The sequence below is a fragment of the Cinclus cinclus genome, chromosome 4 (assembly GCF_963662255.1).
Source record: "Cinclus cinclus chromosome 4, bCinCin1.1, whole genome shotgun sequence".
Taxonomy (NCBI): Eukaryota; Metazoa; Chordata; class Aves; order Passeriformes; family Cinclidae; genus Cinclus; species Cinclus cinclus.
In genome coordinates, this window is record NC_085049.1 from 41,957,264 (window position 1) to 41,984,732 (window position 27,469).

At 35.7% G+C, this 27,469-nt stretch overlaps 1 protein-coding gene across 1 annotated transcript; it reads left to right on the forward strand.

The window, feature by feature from the left end:
- The first annotated feature begins 401 nt into the window (after nucleotides 1–401).
- SLC16A7 (solute carrier family 16 member 7) lies at nucleotides 402–27,469 on the forward strand. Its single transcript, XM_062491161.1, has 4 exons — nucleotides 402–615; nucleotides 22,332–22,475; nucleotides 24,021–24,833; nucleotides 27,198–27,469. Exons 1-4 carry the CDS (start codon nucleotides 402–404, stop codon nucleotides 27,467–27,469), a joined length of 1,443 nt encoding a protein of 480 aa, XP_062347145.1.

Here is a 27,469-nt window from a genome sequence, read left to right on the forward strand (position 1 = left end):
ATTTTTCCATTGTTTTTTTCTCCACACTGTAGATGGTAGAGCTATATAAAATAACCCACACAAACTAGTCATTTTTCAATAAGTGACTAATTGCAAATACAACTTCAGTGACTGAGATCAGTGATTTTTAACATTTGCCACGTACTGACTAGGCTATTGGAAGTACTCTTGCCACAATTTTTTTTTTTTTGCAGAACAGCTTTTGCTTCTCAAAACAGGTACTCTTGTTCTGTGGTCCCATGAAAGCTGGGAATTATCTTTCCTCTGAGGGTTTTTTTATGATCCCTGAAGATGACTATTGAATAATGTAGTTTGATATGGAAAAGAAGAAAAAAATATATTAACATCCTGTTTCTTTCCTTACTTTTCAGTCTATTTGGAGAAGAGACAGAGACCAAAAAATGCCACCTGCAACTGGAGCACCAGATTACCCACCTCCTGACGGAGGCTGGGGATGGGTTGTGGTCTTTGGGGCTTTTATCTCCATTGGATTCTCCTATGCCTTCCCCAAAGCCATCACAGTGTTCTTCAAAGAAATACAAGAGATCTTCCACACATCATATAGTGAGATAGCTTGGATATCATCGATAATGTTGGCTGTCATGTATGCAGGAGGTAAGAGTAGTGAAATTAGTAAACAGTATTGCTCTGTTGGTTTTTTTTATTGTGGTCCTAAAGCATTATTTCCTTTTAGGGTCTTTTCTTTGTCCCTCTCCCTAAGATTTAGGTAATTTAAATAAAAAAATATTTTTGAGTCTTTCCTTAAATTCACAATTTTTGAGAGTATAGTTTCCCAATAAATCAATGCCCAAATAATTTATTCTGGGGATAAATTTGGTCAGTTTCCATTACCTTGGTGAGATCTCTCAGTAAATCCAATGATGAATCTTAATCACAGAAAATTACTATGGCATTGAAAGTTCATTCGTGAGCCACAGGTATTCCTCTATAGACATGGGATTTATATCTGGTCCTTATTTGTCCTAAAATCCTAATTCCATTCAGGCCTGGAGTAGTGTTTCAAACATGCCATCTATATGACAGCTAAGATGCAGACAATCTTATTCTTGGGACTGAACAGTGAACTTGAATTCTCTGATACCTTTTTTCTTGTAAGCAAGCAAGTAAAGAACAAGACAGATGTAAAAGGATTTTAAAGTATAAAGCTATGTTTAAGAACTAAGTGTTGAATCTGCTTTGACAGGCTTTGTGTCTATCAGCCCCAAAGACTAACTTGTTAAATTCTGCATGCTTTCTTCATTTTTTCAGGATTTCTTTTTCTCATTTAAGTATTAGTGTGAGCTAACTGCTGCTTAGGCATAACACTTAGACAGTTCAAAGGTGTGAATTCAGGCAATCGATCTGGTATTTCCCTTTCTTTTATATTAAGAGGTAGCAGAGTACCTGGAGTATCTGACTATTTGCGTTGATGGAGCAATTAAATGCATACATTTAAAAATGTGTGTTTATGTATATGTACATAAGTGTGAATGTACAGACATAGAGTCTGCAAACATTGTACTGACAGCATACTGATACTGAAACTCTTTAATCACTGAAGAGTATCACTCTACTATTTTTCAGAAGTGGTATTTGAGTAATAGCAAAGTACAGTTTCAACAAATGATCTATTGAAGGATGAATGAAGTCTCATTTTCAGCATGGTAGGTTTTTTTATCTCTTATTTCAGTCTCCCTAATCTCTGACACATGAATGGTCCTACCTTACTTAGCAGTCAGGAAAGTAAAGAGCATGTCTACAAAGAGGATCAGGCTATCTGGATTGCTCTCTCCAACTACCTCTTTTTCTCTGACTACAGTAATGGAGCTGGAGCCCTCATAGCATTAGCTTTAGCACCTCAGGTAAATACTTTTCTGTTGATGGGATGGAAAAATGGATCTTCTTTTCAAATTCTGTCAGTCACACAGACCTTATGAAGATATCTTGACAAATGGTATCAATATCAACAGAACCATGCTATTCAGATATTTTGATACTATTTGTATACATATACTAACAGAAAATCAGAAGTTATTCACATGCTGGTGGAGAAATATAAAGAATTTTATAGGACCAGTGACAACAGTCAAGTGAATTCAGCAAAATTCACCAGGTGAAGAAATGGCTTGAAGTTACTGCTCATACAAGATTAGAGTAAAAGAGGGTATGTCTCATCACATTCAAGTCCCCCCCTAATATAGCACTTTCTTAAGGGCGCATCAGCACTTGCACTGTGGAGTGTAATTGTGGAGGCCTCTGAACAGGTGCTGAAGCAATCTGGAGCATGGGAAGAATACAGATGTTGAAAAGCTGGATTTTCTTCTTTCTGTATGCTATGACTTGCTCACCCTGAGCTCCTTTAACAATGTAAAGCATATTTGCTCTGTGGTGCAGGTGCTGCTATGTTGTGTTCTCTGTGTGGCATTTAATTTATGCCATTTCTGTCAGGTCAAAGTTCACCCAGGTTTTATTAACAGTGCACATGCAAATCTCAGGGCATTTAGCTGTGGTAGTTTTTATCTGTGAGGTTCAATGTGCACAACTTTTCCTATTAAATACAAAAGATTCATTATTTCTGCCTTTTCACTAATACTTCTCTGGCTGTTCTGATTACCAGTTACTAACTGCACTTGTATATTGACATTAAAAACTACAAAATCGTTTGCTATTTGTTCTGCCCGCACCTACCCCATTTACTACGAAGATTATCAGCACAGGAACAGTAAGCAGAGTTGTTTTGATATCTTGTTACAGACTTGTGATTTTAAAATGCTGAGAATGACAACCCTGCCTGATATAAACACTCTTTGAAGCCAAAGCTTGTCTAGGACCACTTCCTAAAAACTAGGCCATTTAGACAATCACTGGCAGAATATGAAATAGCAATCCGGAAAAACATTTCTGAAGGAAATCACTTCATTGTTTTTACTGTCTGGTGGTTTGATTCTTCCTTCACATTTGATGTGCTGTAATGTGAAATACACATTCAGGCCACAAGAACAAGGTGCATTGTTTACTATGAAGCATGATATGTACACCTGCAATAAACACTGTTCATCATGCTCCTAATTAAGGTAACCTGAAAACATCTAAGATCTGTCACCTTCATTACAGCTTAGCACTCAACCTATTAATCATCACAGTGGGGTCAGTGAATAAGTTAGACTCTGTGCAGACACTTTTTGTTTCGGAGGCTGCAGCCTCTTGCAGTAATTAGGTGGCATCTGTGTTTCAACAACAAGGTATTAACTTACCTTTCAAGCCTCAGAAAAAAGCTCCAGTAAGGAGCTAAAAGAAAGTTAATTATATTTATCACTTACTTCATACTTAGAATAAATGGCATTAAATTACAGCAGACCATCTGGCAATCCATATGGTCTTCTGCAGTCCTGGTTAATTCCAGCAAATAGGTCAAGCACAGCATTCACCCTGTTAGGAAAGCACCAGGCAGAGGTGACAAATCTGATAAATCAAATCAATATGAAATTCATTTTCTCTCTCAATCTGGCACAATATGCAGTTTCATACTGTTTTCTGTTGTATTTTAGGGGGTTGGTTTGTTTGTTGTCTTAAGCTCTGTCTTCCTTCTTCCTGCACCCCCAACCTTTTGATGTTTGTTATAGTTTACTAAAAAGGCATCCCAAAAAGCAAGATCCAGTGATGTGATTAAGGTTACAAGTATTGCACAGCATCTACTGTTCAGGCCATGCTTGATAAAAGCATCTTCTGGAGAAGAGCAATGGTTCAGTCTCCATGGTAACTCCTTCTTCTGCCTCTCTTAAGCAGACACTGTCAATTGCATTAAATTAAGGGTGATGGGTTTGTGATGGGTTCCTACACCCAAGGGACTGAGATTGGGACCACCAGACTTTTGTTACTGAAGGACAGAAGCTGGGATAAAATGGAATTAATTGAGTTATCCTGACAGCATAATCTGTGTTCCTGTGCATTTATGAACAGATATTTTTATAAAATGCATTTGCATGTATGTATTCTTATGTATATAAAATATATATGTATCCATATATATAGTGTAGTCATATGTATATGTGTCATATGTATAGTTGTATTTCTGCTCCAACACACAGAGAAATTAAGGAATAAAAGAAAAAGGTCAAATATATTTGACCTCAAGTTCTCTTAGTTCATTCTTCTCTTTTTCAAAACTTTACCTCTCACTTTGTGCAGCATTATCAGCCAAAGGTGATTAAGGAGCTTCTTATCAGAGCTCAATCTGTTTCCAGTAAAAATGTTTTCATTGCTTTCATTGTGGGTTTGATAGGAGCCATAGTGGCAGCAATGCAAGCCATGTGACATGTCTGGTGATTTCAGACAGAGCTGACCTTGAGTTTTAGATTTCCTCAGGGAAAAAGCAGTTTGTTCACTCTCTGGTCCTTAACTCTTTTTCTGTCATTTTTCCAAGGGCAGTTTCAGTGTGCGGTTTTTGTTTATTTTGTTTGTTTTCTCAAAAAGAACTTTTTGAGTATAACATTGAGTTATGAAGATGAGCTTGAGAGCAGATAAATCCTTCACGCCATACCCAGCTGTGAAATGTGGGACAGTCTTGCTGGTCTGCAGTTCAGAAAACATAAAAGGCTCATTTGAATTCTGCATAATATTTCAGAGTAAATAGTTTAAAATGCATCTTTAGGCTGCTTTTGAAGAAAGATGCTATATAAGTGTATGGAGTGGCCATTAAAATTTTACAAAACATACTTGTACTTAAAAAATGTAGCATTTAATATCTTCCTTTCTCTTCAGTATTGCTTAAGTTACTCAAGTCTGAAGTAAAGTTTTTCCAAAGAGTAGCAAATCCTTGAAGGATTTTTCATGTGGCAGCACAAAAGCAACCTATACACAAGTCCTCATTTTGACTTTGTCTAATATTAATTTGGAAAATAATGTATCATATGGTATGTTCAAAATATTTGTGATTTTATCTCAGTGGGTGTTTTGGTGATATTGCTGTGAAGATGAAATGGCGTTCACAGTGGAGATGACAGTTGTGAAATCCATGTAACACAAACAACAGATGGTTATGGATTTTTACTTTTGGGCAGGACCTGGGTTTCTGCACTTTCCTTCCTCTCTGATAACATTTTCTAATTTTGGTTTTACAAATACTAGCACAAGGAATTCAGTGGCCATCCATATGGAGATTGAGAAGCTTTCTTGAATTGACCTATCTCTTTTGTTGTTGGGGCAAGTGTTTTTCCCCATCAGAATATGCAAAGTGTTGAATTTTAATAACCTCATTTAGAGTGTCCTTGAAAGCAGAACTTACTAAGTTTCTGAGTGCCTCATGGGCATAAGGAAATACTTCACATTTAGCCTAAGATACATGTAAAACATCTATGTCAAGTTAATTTGAGACTCACAGATAAAGGAGGAGGAGTTGTTATGAGGTTTCACAAAACAGACCATTTTGACTGTTATTAGTAAATGGAGATAAGAGTAACAAAATATTATAAATACACATTAGTTCAGTTCTTAAAAAACAAGACCTGAACTCTAAAGCCTGTGAAGAGTAACACAGCCAGGTCTTATATTTCTTGGAAGACTTTGAGTTTTTAGTAAAACTGGACATTGTAGGCTAGCATTCTGTAGTGGATGTTGTAGGCTAGTGTTCTGCAATGGATGTTTTGAACAGAGATGTTTTAAACAGAGGTGTCTTCCTAGATGTTTGGAAAACACTCTAAAATGATCAAGGGAAGAAAGATCAAAAAAAAGCATTTATTGTGAAGATGGTTTTATGCATTTACTTTTCAAATAGGTTTGTCACCCTATGTACAGGAGCAAGCTGCTTTTTTACTCAGCAAATTGTTACATTTTGCTGAACAAATAACATCTAATTTCTAAATATTCAGTGCTTTTGGGGATCCAGTTGTGTCAAGTTTTCATGAAAAAGAGGTTTTGCTGGGATCCGAATACACTCAGGAAGCCAGTCTCAAACCTAAGGACATGCTTCCACTGAGAGAAATACAGGGTTTTTTTGCTTTGTATTGTATGCTTGTGTTAATTTTGAGTGCTTGTCAGAAAGACATCACATGATACAGAGTTCCCATTGTGTTTCTACAAACCCCTTTTGGTGTTCCAGCCATAGGGTATTGGTCATGGTTTAATACATACAATCACCAGGGGTGTGCTTTAGAGGTGAACATGGCAGTGCTGGGTTAATGATTGTACTAGGTGGTCTTTTTCAACCTTAACAATTCCATGATTCTATAGACATATTTGTGGTAGCTTAAATGTAATTAATTTGAGCCTTTTACTAAAACAGATCACATTTACATACAAGTAGGCAATGTGGATTACATAATGAACATTAATTAATAACTCTTTCGCTTTGTAAGATTTTGTATTTGTCTTGATCTTAATGTAGTTTTACAAGCAGGGATTTAAATAAGTAAATCAGTATTGCCAGCTTTTTTATCTGAAAAAATGATTTTTTTGATTTCCACTTAGTTCAGTTAATAGGTCAAAGTCTAACAATAATAAATAACATGCATAATTTTCTAAGGGGCTAAAACTTTGGGTTTGTTTAAGAAAGGTATCAAGGGACAAACTGAGGGCTTTGATATGTCCATTGAGCTTGTAAAACTTTGACGAAGGAATGCTTATTTTGTGAGTACTGCAAGTGTTGGATTAGTTCCCATATAGTTTTTCAGTGGATCATACAATGGCTGTGCTTGTGATGTGTGTTGGGTAATTCAAAGGTAATGAAACAATGGTCTAGCACAACTGGGAAGCATGAGACATTTATGCAGATACCAGAGAAGAACTGTGGGGAAGGAAAGGTCTGTGTATACCATTGTAGTCACCCAGCACTTCAAGTGAAATAATAAACCCAGCACTTTACAAAGAACTTATTATAGAATTTTACTGGTCCATTGTTTTGGAATGTCTAAGAACTATTCCCTTGTTTATTTTGGAGAATATATTCAAGGAAAACAGAGTTATACTGATATGTTTAGAAGATATTCTAAGCCAGTATCAAATGGCAACAGCTGAGATGTACTGTGACTCCTAAAGACATGTAGTTCTGCGGTCATTAACAGAGGTGAATGTGCCAGAAATGTAGTGACGAGTTTATGGTAATGCCAGAGGAGCAACAGACATAAAACAATGTGATGGCTTAGAATGTATTTAATGATTATATTAGGCACTCATTAAATTGATTTACTGGTTTTGAAGATTTTTGCAAGGACTACATGGCACATGTGTTTAAATGTATGAACTATATAAACTCCATTTCAGGAGTCAGAACCTTTTCATCTAATAGTGGTACTTTATTGAGATTCTGTATGTCAAAGAATACAAACAAATGCAGCTTTAGTAAGTAATACATGTTTTGTGGGTGCACACAAGCAAAATAAAATCTTAGTTTTTTTTCCCAGAAATTTTGGCAGGTATCTTTTTCATTGTCAATGGACAGTTAAGTAATTGCATTGTAATTCTGCCTGGTTTTGGTTTGGGGGACCATCTACTGGATGGCATGACATCCAAATGAAATAATGTGATTAAAACAGGAACTCTATTGTGAAATCAGATGTTGATTTCCTCATATAATTCAAACATATCTTTTGACAGTTTGTCACTGATGATGGGGGTGTGTGCCTGTTTGCTTTTCTATGTGTAATGCTTTGAAACATTTATCATTAAGAGCTTTAACTTCTAGAAAACTTTGAATAAAGTAATGGTATCTTTATAGCTGTTTTGCAGTAGTAGCTGGAGATAATATGAACAGGATTCATGTGTTTTGTCTTCCTCAGCATAGGCACCTACATCTGACCAGTTGACTAAATATCTTCTTGTTGTCAGTCAATAAAGATTGGAATTTCTAATTAATTCTTTCTGAAATGGAATGTCCAAAACACATCAAATATAAAGACTTCTTTGGCTTTTGAGTGCTAAAATAATCTAGACATCAGGTTCAAATTTTGCACAAATCTGAGTTGATGCCACCCTACATGATTGTTGCCCTATGCTAATACCTTATATTTTGCTACCTAGAGAGCTTGAAATCTACAAACATTCTTATTAGAGATACACACGCGTTATTAGGAATTTTGAGCTTCTTGTGTTTAAGGTTTGATTTTCTTCTTTAACCTTAAACTATTCTTCTTTAAACTTAACCAGTGACACTGGACTCTGTTACATTAGTTTTCATGCTATTGAAAAGACCTGTTAATTTTAACAGTACCTTGGAGCTTGTAAATATTCTCCCACCTTGCAATGACTTTCCTCATACCTGTAATCCCCTTTCTTCCATAACCAGAAAAGAAAAAAACCACAACTGGCTTGTCTAGTAGTTGGCCAGGTTTACAATCTTCTGTAGTTGATTAATAGCTGATAGAAATCTGTGGATCTTCTGTTATATTTTCTTATGTTCTGTGAATGATTTAAAAGTTAAATACAGTTCAGTCTCAATGTAACAAGATCCCCAAACACTGCTCTTATCAGTATCAGCTGGCAGCACCAATTTTGTCATGATGCAAACCTTACTCTTACTGCTCTCCTATGGAGGAATCCTTTGCACTTCCTGGAACAGGACTTACTTGACTGAAATTTTTAGTTCTTTTACAAGAATGAGCTTTTCTGTCCAACATATATTGCTTCCAGATTTTCAGGATTTCCCAAGAAATCTGCACCAGCTTTCAAGATTAGGCTGTCACAAGAGAAGGCAGCTGATGTCATGTTTGGCCTTCCCTAGAAGGTGGAGTAATCTTATGTCCTTGGAAGTAAAATTTCACTCAGAAAAGCTTCTAGAGCAGTGGTGGTCTAAATTATTTAAATTATTAGCATATAGCCAACTTGCAGAGTTAATCTCTCTGTATTGTGGCATTGCTAAACTTTAAGTGTATGTGATAAAGTGATGCTATTACTTGCCTCATCAGAATATTTTCAGAGAGGCAAGTAAATAAATGAAGTGCAGGAGATTTTACTCCTGGATATTTAACTTAAAGACTGTCCTTAGAGGAACTCTGCAATTCATAAGAAACCAAGACTCCAGAATGAAACCATGAAACATTTAATTAAGGAACATAAGGGTTTAAAGCTGGAGAGAAGGAACATCTTCATTGATGATGTTACTCTCTTATCAGAGACATCTAAAATAACTGCCTGGGACTCTATTCCAAGTATAGGCATTGGTGCTTATCCCGCAAGAAATGATTCATTTTAAATATATTAGTGATCTCATAAAGTTCAAAGTTAAATTATTTTTTTTCACCTACCTAAAGTCAACATGTAAGTATGTTTATATATTTATGCAAATATGTTCATCCTTAGGTGTGTTTGCAACATCAAGATTTCTTGACAGTGTACCTTCAATGACTTAAGTGATTCCAGATGCATTCATTAAAATCTCATTTTTATTTATATTCACCTTAAAAAGACATGATCCATAAATGATGCATATATTTTTCCTCAAATAAAATATAAATAAAATATAGAATACTAGCTTTGAAGATTTACAGGATTCAAGCAAAGCTGGTGGTATTCACTTTATTGAAGTAGTCACTGGATAAAACTTCTGACTTATTTGTTAGTAAGCTTATCTCTGCTTCATAAATGGAAAACAAAAATCTAAGGAAACAGTACAATTTGACCTTAAGCATGACTCTCCTAATTTCAATTTTGATTTATTTCAATTATTGGATTCCATAGAGTTCCAGTGCTGCAATGTCCTCTGAGAAGTCAAGTATCAATGTGACTGTAAGGATTATTTTTTCATTGAAGCAACAGAAGTTGACAAAACACTTCCAGGTAGTGACCTAAAACTGTATGATTCTCACATGGGAAGAGAATATAGTCAACATTGGAGATGATTCTAATGGGCTCATGCCCCCTTACATGAACAGTCACTTGGAGGACAACACCTCACAGAATGAGATGTGACAGTTCATCTCAGGGTGAGCTTCAGTGTGTATTAGGTGACTGCATATGCAGTAATATGGAATACATTGATCTTATACTAAAATAAGAAACTGTAGAGTTGCAAGTTTCCTAAGACTGTTTGGTAATGAAATGCAATATGGTACCTAATAACCTTGAATAAAATGTTTATAATGGATTTGAGCTAAGAGGAAGAACTAATACATGGTAATGCCACCAAGTTGTATTTTTAATTTGTTTATTTGTATGGCAGAACACGTTAGAAATATTTCAGAGTGAACTTCTTGAAGAGTTTTAATTTAACTTAAAATTCTGAGGCTTGAAATTTTTATTTCAGCTTGGGAATAAAATTGATGTTATAGCATAAAGTTGGTTCATAAAATGCTCATTTCAATTTTCTGTATTGTTCCTTAAAAGTCAACTAGCATGAGACATAACCTATGTGGGAGCAATTCTCCTGTCTTTTACACAGCACCATAGTTTATACCTGTGGAAAAAGTGTGCAAGGTTACATTTGCCATTGTGATTTAGAAGCTCTTCATATTTACTTACTCAAATGTAAACAGTAAGCTGAGTGCAAAGCACTTGACCCTATGCTCAGAGAACCAGAGCTGAAGTGGCAAATGGGGTTAAGACAAGAACAAATTTCTATTATGGAATTTCTTCCAGATTATTTCACCTGGTGTTATAAAAAAATTACCTGACAAGGTGCTCAGATACACACATTGCCTGCATCAGTCAAAGTTCTGACCAATTGCTTTCCAGTAAGATGTATTAAAACTTACTAAAGAAACATAATTCCTCCTGTAGGAAGAAAATATTAATTTCCCTAGTAACCTCAGTAATATTCTCACAGGCACACATGGTAAAGCTTTGCAGGTGTAGGTATATTTCATTGGATTATTTTAATATGTTCTTGCTGAAGAAAGTCAACATAATTCTTCAGTTGAAAGGTGGCTCCAGAAATGCATGATGCTTATGCAGTATCTGTAATACAAATCATGAAAAGCCTGTATTTTAATGGGCACTAATTTATTTTGAATTTATGATGCATCACAGTCATTAGAAGGAAGCTGCTTCACATTACTAGATGGAGAATAAGGTTTCTGCCAGTGGCAGGTTGTTTTATTTCTTCACAGCAGGTAAAAAAGCCCGTGTTCAAAAGCCACAGAAATACTATCTTCAAGTGCAAGAAGATGGAACTAGGTCACCAAGCCCCTTCATGTTGCTTTTTGAAGCAGAGCTCAAATGCTCCTTGTTCCTGTAGACAGACATCATCTAGACTTTCCTACCTACACACTTTCAGAAAATCTTGTCTATGGAGGGGCTCTCTGCTGCTACAAGGGAAAGGACTGCACAGAGAATGTTATGAATGTTTTTTCCTCTCTAATCCAGCCAAAAGGCAAATGCCAAAATGGCCTTTGTCCAACTCCTTCATAATGTATTTCTTTTCCACTGTCCAGGTCCCAGGTTTTTTCTATTAATTTTTCGTGACTCTTTCACTCCTAACTTGGTCATAATTTATGCTAATTTTGATTGAGTCCACAAAATAAAGTGCATGTGACTCTTCACAGAGAACAGTTTAAAAATTTGAAAGTGCATCAGTTAAAGATCTTTCTAAAATAGATGGAAATCTAAAAGTGACAGTTCAATGGCAAGTTCAGATCTGACGAGAAAATATATGTGAGGTGGGTATGGGAGTATGCAAAGATAAACTGACATCTACACAGATGTTAAGATTTTAAAAATGTATCTGATTTCTCCCTCAATTTCTTTGGATGGAGTTATTGTGAGATGTATATTAGGCTGTAAAAGGCTAGAGAGATGCAAGGAAAATAGAATATTAGATATTAGAAAGATGTTAGAAGATATTAGAAAACATTCAAATTACTGATTATTCAGTAAATATTTTACTGAATATTATTTTTAGAAAGCAGTTAAATATGGGTTGTCTTAAATTTAAGCAAATTTGAAATCATAGGCTCATGGTTGACCCTAGGTTGCGTTGGTACACTTTCAGAATTTTGTACATGTTGACTGAATTGTCCTCAAAGTTTCCACTTTTAGGGTGTTATAAAGGCTACTAATTTGGCCATGGTTGCAATGAAAATGCATTTGAAAAAATGAAAGCCATCACATAAATCTTGTTACTGTTATTGATCAAGAGTTTTTTATAACTTTTGGCTGTTCATTATTATAATTTTTGATTTTTGATTCCTTTACGTTTCTAGGCATTTAACAGTTTATATTGCTTTTAGTCTTTTTGACCAGTAAGACAAGTAAGACAAGTAGTTTTTTTTCACTTTGCATATCACTCTATAATTTAACAGATTTTTCTCAATATAAGCACGTGTTATTTTTTTCAGTTGTCTGAAAACAGGGAAAAAAACAAAGCAAATGAATCTCAGCAGAGTCTCTGTTTTAATTGGCAACTGAATGTATTTTGAGAGATAGTGGGAAAAATATAAATTCTGTGTCTCATATGATCCCATTAGTACACTACCACCGTCTGCACTTACACTCTAAATAGATGCCAAAAGCTAATGAGAATGCTTCAAAATCAAAATTCTCATTTTATATCTTTAAAACACAGATTAATTCCCTTCCCACTTCTGTTTCTTTTGTCCTTTCTTTCCCCCTCACTCTTCCCTTTTCCTTTTTCCCTCCCTGTTACCATTTCCTCAGCACATTGGGAACTGCATATCTTTGAATATTTATAATATTCCTAAATACAATGTTTTATTATAGTATCAAATTGTTTAGAAATTATACAATTTATGGTTTGTAAAGGAATTTGGGAAATTGACACACTTAGGCTTATAAATGTTAGCACTGAAACACACCATATGTATTTTACTGGATATTAATTAAAAAAAATAATATGGTAAAACAATGCATTAGGGTTTTGGTTTATTTTTTTTCCTATAAAATTGAGTTTAAGCCTCATGATAGTGATGTGTTAAGTTCATTTGGAAATAATTTTACAATGTTATTGACAATGACCTGGATGTGAGGACTTCTCTGGACACTTCTAACTTATTAATACATCCATATTTATACTTCTCATCACATTTATTCTAAGTATGTTGATGAGATTTAATGATCCACTCATGATCCATAATTCACAGTAAGTGGTCCAAAGAAAGATCCTAGGTAATAGACTCAATATTTTCAATTGGAAGTTTAATTATACAGTGCAAAACTGAGAGGAGAAAGGAATATGATAAAGGAGCAAGTGAAAAGGAGTGTCTTGTGCTTTCTCTGAAATTACAGATTGTTGCCTGTAAGAGTATATAAGTTGAATTAATTATAATATTATTCTGAAAGAAAACAAACCTGTTGGATGAGGTGCAGGTTAGAAATGGGATATTGTATGAACTTAAATATGATGGGCAATCTGTAGAAGAAAGAGAAATCCAAATGACAGTATTAATCTTAACCAAAGTTGGGTGAATTTTTCAGTGTGAATGCATTATCTAAAAAATGTACTGGTCTGAGTTGAAGAGAATATGGCCTACATTCCTAAGAACTACTCAATAACGTGGGCTATTGCATTTGTTTTGAATTTTTGCTTTCTGAAATTCTGCTAGGCAGAATTGATAAAGTATTAGTCTGCTTCCAGGTAAAATAGCCAGGGATTTTTTAAGTAGGGGTAAAAAATAATGAATGATAATAGGGAATAATACATAGAAGGTGGTGAGTAATGAGCATTTACATATATTGTGTTCACATGTGTATACACAGATTTTTAGAAAAGAGAGCTATTCCTCAAAGAGGAAGAATGAAAGAAAGAAAGAGAAAAAAAGAAAACCTCTGTAGCTATCCAATAACATGGTTTAGGAAAAATGTCTATGAAGAATTAAAATATTTACATGGACTCTTCAGTTTGGTTATTTTGTCTTTTTTGTTGTTGTTGTTTTCACTCTTTTTCAAAGAGTTCCCAACAGTTATCTCTTAGATTAGCTACATATCTCTTATTTTCAAGTCGCTATAATTATAAATCTTACAATGGTATAGTGTAATAGTGTAACCTCTGCCTTTTTTTCCCAGTTTTATGATCTGCAGAAAATTCACACCCCCCTTCCCCTTTACTAGCAGAATATACAGAACTTGTTTGTCAATATGGTTCACAGTTAGCAAGCTGTAAAGACAAATTCCATAGCTAAAAATTGTAACCTGCTTTGGGAAGACACTAAGTACTAAACACTAAATCTTCAATTAGAAATTTTTGAGTTCTTTAAAAGTGAGAGAGTGAGTTCAGAAGGTTTCAGGTGAAAAAGACTTATAAATGGGATAAGTATATTCTATTATCCCTGGAAAAAACAACCCATTTTCATCACCAAGTCCATCAATCAGATGAAGGAAACCATTGGGGTTTCTTTGTTTTGTGTCTGTGTGAGTACGTAGTCTCCATGTCTGGGCATAGGAGTTTTTAATAAGATTATTTTTGAGAAAGAAAAATTACTAGATAGAAACACTCGTAGCTATGAATAAACCTCTAGTTTCTGATTAGTACTAATTTCCCTTTGTTCCCTCAAAGTAGACCTATTAGAATTTATTTTAAATATTCAGAAATTGAATACTTTCAGTTCATGTGCTCAAACACATATATTACCAAACTGAACTTTCATTTCAGCTATCTACAGAGACAGAAGGATAACACTCCAAAGGTTATACCTCTAAAAAAAAAAAAAAATACACTACACATTTTCATGAGAACATTTGAGTTATGCCTCATGAAATTCCAAATGAATCCCTGAAAGAAATGGAAATTTATTATTACCTTGTATGGTGTATAGTGCTGTAGATAATTACATTTACTAATATTTATATATTAGTATTATTATCTTTACTGTATTTCCAGTATTTACTAATTCACCAATAGTGAATAAGTCCTTGTTTGGTTTTTCATGTGATGCACAAGTAGCTTTTGCTGGCACATATTCATTGCACGTTTATTAGTAATATTATTTAAATGAAATCCCAAACACACTTTTTGAGTCAGAAAAGCTGTTTTAAATTTAGATTCTTGCCAGCCTATGCCGTCCTGAGCACTTAATTGCTGTTAAATACTTAGCTTTAAAATTCATTGTCCTCTCTTCTGCAGAAAACTTCCATTAATTTTTCCCAGTACCTTCATTACCTGCCACTGAATTTTCTAATGTTCATGTTGATACACTACATGCTCAAGTTACAAGCTAGTTGCTTTGGTTTTCTGTGAAGAAACTAACGTTTTTCTGAAAAGATTGTTTGCAATGCACATATAATGCACTGATGCTGTTTCCCTTTACAGAGGCATGCAGACTGTTGGAAAAATACGTGCTTGGTGTTACAGGGTCTCTGTTTAGATACAACTCTTTTATAGGTGCTTGTGTTCTATGTCTTCATTACCTTGTTCCCTTCTTTCTTCTTTATTGTTTCTTAACTTTTTCTAAGTTGAAAGACTAGTTTTAGAAAATACGTATGCATGGGCTTCATTCTACTAAGTGATACTGAAGGTAACAGGAAACCAAATATAAGGAAAGTTTTAAAAAATGCTAAAATATTTTTCTGCATCTTACATCTTTTCATAATAAAGATGTCAATGAGATATTTGGGCAGTTAATTTTGGGCCAGAGCTATCATATATATTTCTGGAATCTGCTGAGTGTTCAGTAGCTCATTAGAATTGCACTCATTCCCTATTAAATATGATGAAGTTTCATATTGGTAATTTCAAAAGAAATGTCAAAATATGTCTTAAAGTCTTCTGCATTTTGATCAAGTGTTTCAGCCTTTCATGAAAAAAATTCTGCAGCAGAGTATGCAAAACATAATTTATATAAAGCATTGATATGTATCCATGTAAATAATAATCAGCATGGCTTCTCCTTGATTAACAAATGGGCATTTTCCCAACTTTTTGAAATTCATAGATACAGAGTAATTTGCTAACTTGAAGACATTTCCTAAATTGCATGGTCCATAACTATATACACATTTGCATCCTAACAAACAAGAAAAAAGCCTGCAAGCCAAACAAGAGCTTTAATAAATATATGTAAAGCCCTTGATTCATGTCTCTGATGTATGGCTAGAAAAAACACAAAATACCAAAGCAGATCAAAGATCTGTAATTTCTCCATAAAAGCAAGTACTTAGAGCAAGTACCAGCACCACTGATCGCTTACTTTGTTTCTCCTGAACACTTCAGGAAAAGGCAGCTTGTATTTGCAATCAGACATACGTGTTTCTGACTTGAACACTTCAAAACTTGCAGGTGTAACCTTTTTGGGAGGAGGAACCATGAGGAAGCAGCCAGAGTTGAGCACTCTTCCATCAGTCAGACTCCTGTGTGTTACTACACACACAATTACTGCTTTCCTTGCAAACCTCCTAAGGAGTAGATGAAGGTCAAATTAATGTCCATTAGAGATCAAAAGATAAAGACTTGATAGAATACAAGGCACCTTCAGGACATGAGTGAGAATGTGAGCTTTCAGAGTAATGACACTGAGGAAATGTAGTTAAGAGCAGGGGAAGTGGAGAGCAAACTGTGATGAATGGTTGAGCGACTGACTGCGTCCTCCCAGGCAGACTGAGCTTTTAGCTGCTGAGCTCTCCTAACTCATAGTCTAACAACCCTAGCTCCATGTTACACATTTCTGTTTGGTGGCATTTACTGCAAGAGCATTTTTTCTCATTGCTTTCTGTCAAGGTTATGGTGTTATCTAGGTTTATGGAATCAGTGCAGCCACTTGTAAACGTTACATGAAATGGAAAAAAAATAATGCTGCCAAATGCATAGAGGAACTACAGAGAAAACTTTCCAATTATTATTGAAATAATTTGTTTCATTGCTGTTACACAAACACATAGGATATGTCAGAAATGCAGGTTACCATTCCCGGAAACATGATAAAGAATACAAATACAAAAATAATATAAAAATAATTCATGGCTTTCTAATATTTTTTTTTTCTGTCTAAAGCTTGTACAAGAGTACTAAAAGAATTTAGCCAAAGGTTTTTGAACAAGAGATAAGAATGCATAATACTTTGACTTAGTCCTGCTTGATTAATGAAGGTTGGAGTTAAGGTTTTAAGTATTTTGAGTTGCTTTACATCTGAGTACCAGAGACAGGATTCCATTAGCAGTACTAAGTACTTGCTTAAAGCCCTTGTGATTGAATGAGTTTTCGTTAGTGGACTTCATATTTTATTAAAAAAAAAAAGAAGAAAAATAAAAAGTTGGACTGATCTTAGCAAATAGTTTATACTAATATTAATTCTTGGAGCTCTTTGAGCTTTTCCAGCCTTGTAGGAAACAGAAATAAAACATAAACCTTGACTGGAAAGACAGCTGCATTGTCTGCAGAGCAGATGGCTGAAAATGTGTTTAAACCACTTGACAGGATGCAATCTACAATGTAGCATTAGCATAATTTGGAATATTATTACATTCATTTTCAACTTGTTTCAGCAATTCACTTCATTTAAATAAATGTCATATTGTTCAGGCTGAGTCATTTCATGTTGCTTTGGGTCGATGACACTGTGAACACTGTAATGACATTGTCAATATACGTTTAAAAAAATTACATTTTTATCAGGAAAATTTATCTCTAATTCCATACTAAAATCAATGGAGGTAGCAAAATAAAAAGCATAAATGCACTGGCAGTATGCAAAACTAATTACAGAGTAATCTCTAATTATATCAATGTATAGCAGTGAGAAATGAAACTAGGACTAATGGAACAGCTCCCCCTAGAAGCTATGCTAAGGCACATGGAGAGGAGGGAGGTGATTCAGGACAGCGAGCAAAGCTGCATGAAAGGCAAATCCCGCCTGACCAACGTATTGGCCTTCTGTGATGGAGTGATTTTATCAGTGGACAGGGGAAAGTTTGCAGATGCCACCTCCCTGGATTTATGTAAATCCTTTGACCCAATCCCCCACATCCTTGTCTCTAAATTGGAGAAAGATGGACTTGATGAATGGACTTGTGGCTGGATTAGGAGTTGGTTGGACAGCCACATCCAGAGGGTAGTGCTCAATGGCTCAGAGTCCTGATGGACACCTGTGACACTTGTGTCTCAGGAGCCTGCACTGGGATCTTATTTATTATTATAATATAAAATACCTTCATTAGTGACAGGGATGAGTGAATCAAGTGCTCCCTCAGCAAGTTTGCAGATTATACTGAGCTGAGTGATGCAGTTGACACACCTGAAGTACAGGATGCCATCTAGAAGGGACCTGGACAGGCTTGAGCAGTGGGCCCATGGGAATCTCATGTGGTTTCACAAGGCCAAGTTCAAGGTGCTGCACCTGGATGGGGACAAACCCTGGGATCAACACAGGCTGGGGATGAGCAGATCAGAGCAGCCCTGCTGAGAAGGGCTCAGGGGTGCTGCTGGAGGAGAGGCTGGACATGACCCAGCCATGTGCACTCACAGCACAGAGAGACAAACGTGTCCTGGGATCCATCCAAAGCAGAGTGGGCAGCAGGGCCAGGGAGGGAGTTCCTCTCTGCTCTGCTCTCTTCTGCCCCTATATTCTGCAAGCTGCACTGCTGCATTCATCTGTCAGGCCCCCAGCACAGGAAGGACACAGACCTGTTGGATCAAGTCCAGAGGAAGCCACCAAGATGATCAGAGGGATTTAATAACCCTCCTGTGAGGAAAGGTTGAGAGAATTGGGATTATTTGGCCTGGAAAAGAGATGTTTCTGGGGTGACCTAATTGTGGCTTTCCAGTACATGAAGGGAGCCTGCAAGAAGGATGGAGAGAGACTTTGTGCAAATGATCTTAAAGGGTTTGAAACTAGATGACCTTTAAAGTCCCTTCCAACACAGACCATTCTGACCTTTAAAGTCCCTTCCAACACAGGCCGTTTTATGACTGATGGTATGATTAATTCCAACACCCCTGCCATGGACAGGACACCTGCTAGTAAACCAGATTGTTCAGAGCTGCATCCAACCTGGCCTAGAACATTCACAGGGATGGGGTAGCCACAGCTTTTCTGGGCAATCCCTTCCAGCACCTCACCAGCCTCACAGGGAAGATTTTCTTCATGACATCTAATCTAAATGTACTCTCAGCATCCACAATTTCACTGTGCACAAGTGCATGTGGATGTTCTTTTGAGCCCTTGAAACAGAACATGGGTGTCACAGTATATAGACTTTGTATGGAACATCATAAACAGCTCCAAAGTGCATGATCCCATCCTTGCTCACACAGCTAAAATTACTTTTGTCACTTTTCCCTTGACACAATGACAAAAAATGTGAAAAGCACCTTTTCTTTCTTGTCTTATAAAGCACAGCCCTTCCTGAAAAAGTTTTTCTGTGGTGCTGGTTACAGTTGCTGTCTTACACCTTTTCACAGCCTGGTCCTTCGCCTGAAACAGAAAGATATAAAACAAAAATACAGCTGTGAGTATGTTAGCATATTATGATAATGGTCTTAAATTTGGTTTAGGCAGTATATAATCTTTTGTGGCTGATGGTTTGTGGATGTTAAGGGAGAGACCAGAATAAATATTCTCACGGGTCTTCTGACTTAACATCTGTTGTGCAGTTACTTCAGGCTTCAGGAAAGTAGATTCAGAGATCCAGCCGTCCTTTAGTGCCTTAACATACATTAATGTATAGCAAGGTTTTGGTAGTGGAATAGCATTTAAACAGCTTAATCTTCCCTCATCTGAAAAGGAAGAATACACAAAGAGTAAGACCTATGCTGGCACAAGAGCATTGTTTAAATAATTGTAAATGTTAGATATGATATGAAATTTATACAAGGCTATAACACATATGATGGCAGGCAAGCTGCTGGAATTTATGTAGAACTATCTATGTTAAGGTATAAATATGCATTATTTTATGGGACTTCTTAACCAAGTGTATGCACAAATGTCAGAATAAAATGTTTAACCTACTTAGCACATTGGAAGAGTTTGTAGATAATTTTGGGATCTTAAACTAAATTTATGTCTTGCAGAACAATTAATATTTCCTACATGTGCAAATTTTAAATCAAAATACTGGAATATACATAAAGAAAACCTCAAATTAAGTGGAGATGTAGTGGTAAGTGCACATCATTAACCTAAAGAAAAGATCTCGAGGAGATTATTATGTTTGAAGGATTTTTAAATTCATCATACATTCCAGATTTATGACATTTGAGAGTATAGAGTCAGGCTCAGACAACCTACCTAGATAAAGACATTCCATATTTGAGCTCAGGTATTAGGTCTTGTAGATGAAGCTAGTATTACGTGCTTTGTTCTGGAAAGCTGTAACTTAAAGTCCTGGCCTAACTGCCACAGTGAAGATCTGCAGAGATGCAGTTTTCCTGTTCCTGGTAAGGAACTGTCTGTTAACAAATACTAAACAAGTTTTTAATTTTAAATTTTGTAAATACTTCTTTTTCATCATAGGAAGAAGAACTGGGAAGTTATTAAAAAAAAATTAAATTGTTTTGCTATGTCTTTAGTGAATACTGTTGTTGTGTTTAGCAATAACAACATATTTTTTTTACTTGGATTTATTTTTCATACCTATAGCTATTATTTGATACTGCGATGAAACTTTTTGCTTTAAGAGAATTCCAGCTAAAAGAGTCTTTTTTTTACTCAGATAAATTATTTCTATTGTTGACATGTTGCAAAAAGGCTTTCTTTCTAACTCAGACATGAGCCTAACCACTGATTTTCCAAACATAGCTCTATAAATAAAAAAAAGTGTTCCATGTTTCACTGCTTTCTTCATATGGTCTCAAAGGAGAAAGCCTAGCTTGTCACAGTTCTGCTTAGTGGTTCCCCTCAAATGGAAATAAAGAAATGCTAGTTATGTCATCATATAAGCTGTTAGTTAAAATTTTAGTGCTTCATAAGTGTTCCAAAGTATTTTAATAAATCCTTGGGCTGTTGTCTATTTAGGTGTCCATTCTATGCTGTGTATGTTTAAGTCTGTTGGCTTTGATATATGGACATGCTTAAGATTCCTTGGGACTCAAGATATTTATTGAATACACAAACTAAGATCCAAACATCACTCAAATCTTTGCTTTCTAGTCAAGTTAATTTCAGGTTGATCTCTGTATTCATGAGCTATTAGAAAAGACAGACAGGCACTGGGCAACTCTATTGTATAAGCTTATTTCCATAAGGAAGTAAGGTAAAAGTTGATCATTTGACATATTCTTTAGACTTTGGTTGTGTGTATGCAAATGGTAATTAACATTTGCAGTCTATCAATAATAATACTCTAATATATTTAAGGTAATTCAATGAGTGGAGTCTAAAAAATAATTTTGCCTATGAAAGCACACTTACATTTCATTGGATTTGGCTTTTCATTGCATGAAGTTTCTGGCATTTATTCCTTTAGGTCTTTATAAAACAGACTTAAAACTATTATCAGTGTAGTGAATAACTTGCAGTGAATTCATATGCAAATCAAGGCATTCCAATTTGTACTAGGTGCCTGCTCTATCTTAAGTTTGAAATGCATTATTTTTTATGCTGTTGTGTTTTTTTGGGTTGTTTGCTTTTATTATTTTAAATTTTGTATTGGATAACTTCAGTTATTGCAAAAGCAAAACTATTTTTGTAATGGTTTGGGCCAAATATAGTGCAATCAGATGCTGTGCAGGTTTACCTAAAGAGTTTTGACAGCCTCTTAATCTTGATATGTAGCACACTATCTATTCTAGCCATGATTGTTCAAAATCATATAAGTTATGTCATGCTAAATTGCATGCTAGATGTTTGGTTAGTATGGATGTAATTACACCATAAACTGAATTGCAGTCAAAACTGAAAAACTGACCTATAGTAATATTTTTAAATGTTACAGGATTTATTCTAAACCACATTTTAGATTTTCCCAGACAGCCTATAGTCATCTGACTACCCACTAACACTCCCCTGTTGATGAGGTAAGGGAAAGCAAGCCTCAGGTGCCAGAGATTTATGTTCTGATTTGAGAAACTGATTTTTAAGGCTATGTGTAGTTCTAAGTAGGGGTGCAGGACATGCTGCAGTATTAAGTAATTTTAGTCTACTTGCCTGGAGGCTCCTCCTGCTCTGTGGAGTTTTGATACCTGTCTCATACTTGAAATTCTTCAGTCCTTGCAGTTTCAAAGAGTCCATTGACTGTCTTCACATTGACTGTTTGTGAACTGTAACAATCCCTCTAGTTTGTCTGATATCTTTAATCTTTTTATCCATCTCCATAACTAATCAGTATTTGTATTGTCATGGAGGCAGTATATCCACATCCAGCTTTGTGTCTGCAAACTCACGGAGTGCAGAGTGCTTGTAAGACAGATTGGCATAGAAACAGTTTAGCATTTTCCAGGATGGAAGAGGAAAGCATCCGAGACATTGCAAAGGCAGAGTTACCTGTTACCTGAAATTGCATTTTCTTTCTACCCACAGGTCCCATAAGCAGCATTTTGGTGAATAAGTATGGTAGCCGGCCTGTGATGATAGCAGGGGGTATCCTGTGTTCTTTTGGAATGATTGCATCCTCTTTCTGCAATAGTGTCCTTGAACTGTATATATGTATTGGTGTTGTTGGAGGTAAGAGTCCTGTCTAAAAGGTTATGTCATCTTATATCAAACTATTTGTAATATTGTTCTACACATGAGCCTCACTGATCAAGAATCTCTGTGTGCAGATGCAATCCAAAAAGGTAGTAAGAATAGTTAATTTCAACTACCTGACCTATCTAATCCTTTAAATTAACTGTTATGATGTTAAATTATTTCTTAGGACAATTCAGAAACAATACATCATTCAGTAAATGCTGTATGTGTGTAGTTTTCCACATTGCACTATAATTACGGTATAAAAATTGATTGGCTCATGACAGCACTTACTACAGTAATTTGTTGGCAATTTCACATTTGTTGTTTTAGCTTGGAGTCATTTTGCACTGCAAACAGGGTGGCAGAGGCTAGCTAAATTCTAGTAGAATTGTGAAAGGTTTTAGTATCTTTCTGTAGGTTTGTACATGCACATACTCTCACAGAAAAGTATAACAACTTTCAGTTCTATGGTTTTTTTCCTTAAAATCCCCCAGGGTCAATACCAAATAAAATTATTCATAATCATCTTCAAAGGCCTAGATATTGCCCAAAGCAATGACTTAAAGTTGTTGTAATGGCAGAAAATTAAAGAATCTCATTATTTAAAGTTTTGGGGTATTTAAAAACTCCCTTCTCAGAATAAGGAAGGAGAGGTGAAATATTGGCAGGTAATAAATCAATGAGATACTAGTATATTCAGGCTTATCTTCCTTTATGTTGGGACTAGAGGAGTTTTTTATTCAGTGATTAATCCTTAAAGCTTTCATTTTTGACCTCCTAAACTTGGTACCTACTGAAAGATTAAAGTCAGAGTCCAGGAATAGGTCTATCAAGGAAGAAAGCTTCTCTCCTATATCATGAAGCAGAAGCATATTAGAGTTTATGGCTTAGATGTCTTAATACAGAGAGAAGGCCTAGAAGTTCAGCTTTGGGATCAGTTTATATGCTTAGCTGATGTGGGTGCATCGTCTGCTACCATGTGTGTCCTTTACAATTCCTTAATTGTGACCTGGGGAAGGAGAGCTGAATGTGCTGGAAAATAATTTGCCATTTTATGCTTCAGTTTTGCAGGCAAGTTGGATCTTAATTAGGGTTGGAAATTAGGAGATTTATGCATTTAAATAAACCCTACATTCATTGTAGCTGAGGTGATATTTAATAACTTTTGTTAAATGAGCCAAGAGAGCATTGTATTATAGTTTAGCAAATATGAAAATGGCGAGTCAAGGCACTGATACCATAATTCTTCTGTATGTGATTCCCCTGTCTCTCGTATTGCTGAAACACAAAAAGGAGTTTTGGCTTTCAGTGCAGTATTACAGGGGAAAATGACCAAATGCCACCATGACACACTCTTGGTATTAATGCTCATAGACAGCAATGAGGCTGTATTTCAGTCTCTGATGCTAGTTGGTTTCTGTATTGAGAATTACTGGATTGGATACTGATTATTTTAAAAATAACTTGAAAGAGGTGGAATGTGATTTTCACTGCATGACCTGCAATAATATATATTGTCTTTTATGTGTTGTTTAGGTCTGGGTTTAGCATTCAACTTACAGCCTGCCTTGACCATGATTGGCAAGTATTTCTATAAGAAGCGTCCCATCGCCAATGGATTGGCAATGGCTGGAAGTCCAGTGTTTCTGAGCACATTGGCACCTCTCAATCAATTCCTCTTTAATGCTTTTGGCTGGAAAGGAAGCTTTCTTATTCTGGGAGGACTTCTTTTGAACTGCTGTGTGGCTGGGTCACTTATGAGACCTGTTGGACCAAAAAAAGTCCCTCCTGTGAAAAAAGATGTTGAAAAAGGCACAGGAGATTCTGCCTTGCACAAAAACAACAAGAAGTCTTGTTGGCAAACTATGAATAAGTATCTAGATCTGTCTCTCTTTAAACACAGAGGGTTTCTGATATATTTGTCAGGAAATGTCATTATGTTTATTGGTTTCTTTGCTCCCATAGTATTCTTGGCTCCTTATGCTAAGCACAAGGGAATTGATGAATATTCTGCTGCTTTTTTGCTCTCTATCTTAGCCTTTGTAGACATGTTTGCTAGGCCTTCCATGGGACTTGTAGCAAACTCCAGGTTTATCCGGCCAAAGATTCAATACTTTTTTAGTTTTGCTGTCTTGTATAATGGCGTCTGTCACATCTTGTGCCCTCTGGCAAAGAATTACACTGGCTTGGTGATATATGCTGTATTTTTTGGATTTGCATTTGGAATGGTTAGCAGTGTTCTTTTTGAGACATTGATGGACCTTGTTGGAGCTGCCAGATTTTCCAGTGCGGTGGGACTTGTCACTATTGTGGAATGTTGTCCTGTGCTCATAGGCCCTCCTCTAGGAGGTAAGAATCTGTTTCTTTCCATTTTTGTCAGACATTACAGCATAATCTTGCAATGTAACATTGAATTAATATAAACATTGTTCTTTATGTTATTTAATGTTTTTACTGTGGCTAGAAATGTACTGTAACAGTCTGATAGTAAAAAAGCTACCACATCAGTTACTTTTCTCCAACCTAGGGGCAGCTTGAAGAGTGGTCACTTACAGTTGCTTGAACAACTTTAATTCATCTAAACAGTGATAATTGGCAATTCCAGAGAGGAAAAACTGGCAGCAAAATGTCAGAAGGAACAGAGGCCTGCCCAGCATTTTAGGCAGGGTGCACACATGATGGAATTCCATCAGGGTGCTGTGGAGCATTGCGCCCTGGCATGATTTCACACCTCAGTTCTGCTTACAGCCACTCTTCTAGCCTGTTTCAATAGCCAGTAGATGCGGGCAAGGCAATCCAGAAGTGGAATTCACAGAAAGATGTCAGCGTCACCAACTTCTCTTCACAAGGGGAGCTTAAAGGGACCCTAGGTATATTGCTTAGACTGCATTCCTAACAATTCTAGCAGCAAAAGTGAAAAGTATTTTCAGAAAATATTTTCAGTTTGCAAGCATTTTGTCAGTATTCAGTAATGCTGATAGCAAGCTTTATATTATTGAGATTTCTGATAAGAGATTAAAAAAACAGATGCTCTAATTTTATTGAGAAGCATTGGTATGTATCTTAGTGTGTGTGTGTTTCAGTATGAGTCCAACAATATGAGAATGTAAAGATAGTGAGAATCTTGTGAATATAAACTGTACCCACATTAGAACTGCCTTAGAAGTCAGCAAGATTGTGTGCCTAAAAGCATTTATATATATCAAAGTACAAAGTCAGATTACTTTCAGTATTTCTATGAAACTGTCATTGTGTGCAATTCTGAATATGCCGAAACAATTCCACTCACTTCATCAAAATAATATTTGTACAAGTAAGTTTTTAATACTTCTAAAGGCATTCTATATTTTTCTCATTATTTAACATACAAATCCACTTTGGCAAACAGAGAGCAAAATATATCTTCACACAGACTCTTTCTGTGCCACCTAGTGGGAGGTCTGAGCCTGCAACCACTGGAGTCTAGATTTTTAAGTCAGGTTCTGAAATCAGTATCAACTCAAAAGATATTAAGTTTAATATTTCTGGAGCAGTAGCTTCATAAGTAGTTATTTATTTTTCAGTATATTCACTTTTCAGGAGTTTTGGACAGCATTTTTTGTGCTATAACACTGTGAATAATTGATTTAACTTGTTAAACAGAGGCAGAAAAGGGGATAAACATATGGAAAAGCTAAGGTCAGTTTTGACTAGTTAATATGGTTTAAAATAATATGCTGAAGCTTTGCTAATTCCAATCTTTGCTTTTAAATATGTATTTTTATGAGACTACTCATTGATAAAAATCAGCAAATTGCACTATTTACAGTAATAGGAGAATTGTACACTTGCAATGCTATTTGAATTTGTCCTAATACTAGGTTTGTGGGAAAAAAAAAAAGTCTGGAATGATTTCATGGCTTGTAAACGTGTATCAGGTGAATAGGCTGGCATTATGTTTTCAACCCAGTAAGAGCATCTAAATACTTACTACATAGAAGTGTGTAGGTTACCTTGTGAGTTTCAATTATAGTGTAGGAAAGTTCAGAGCTAAATACTTGGATGCTTACAAATGTTAATTTGGGAGCTGAGGAATTTAGAAGGAATGTCTCATAAATTGGAAGAACTGTTATATTTTACTCTCCTTGTCAAAAAGATATTTAAACTCAGAGGTCTGAATCTAAGTTTTAGGTACAGGGCTCAGAGCTTAAAACTCAGCAGTTGAGTGTGATGGCTGAAGGGAGAAACCTTTCTATCTCTTTCACCAGTCACAGGAAAGTAAACATGAAAAGCAGGCAGCTGATGCACAGAGACAGCAGCCTAAAAAGGCACATACCTCTTCATCCTATTGTCTTTATGCAGCCTCAGTGAGTGTCAGAGTGTCACTCCAAACAATAGGAAACACAATTAGGTTATGAATAAAATTATAAAGCAATGAAAGAATGAAAATAAAAGAGCTGAAAAACTGTCATTATTCATTAAGTTTTACATATTTTATTCTTCAGTGTTTTTAAATTGTCAGTGTCTTCACTGATAATTGCTATCTTGACTAACAAAGGGTTTTCTTAAGAGTTCCACTTTCTATGTTGGACAACTTTGCATGTTGAAAATGCGTTTCTGCTCCAACTTTAAAACCAAAAAATATATAGATATTTCTCCAAGGGAAAGATGTGGATTGTATTTGGTATACTAGTCTAAATACTCTTTTTCTCTCCTCTTATCTTTGTATTTCAGGTTGGTTAGTAGATGTTACTGGTGAATATCAGTACATGTATTTTGTCTGCGGAGTGATTGTGACTGTGGCCAGTATCTGGTTGTTCATTGGTAATGCCATCAACTACAGGCTTTTGGCAAAAGAAAAGAAGTTAGAAGAGGAGAAGCAGAAAGCTCAGAAGAATGCTGACCCAAAGGAAGCAGAACCATTAACAAACAATGAGAATGAAGATGCTTCCAGCAGAGCTGATAAAGCTCTTGAAGATCCATCAGAAAGAGAAACCAATATTTAA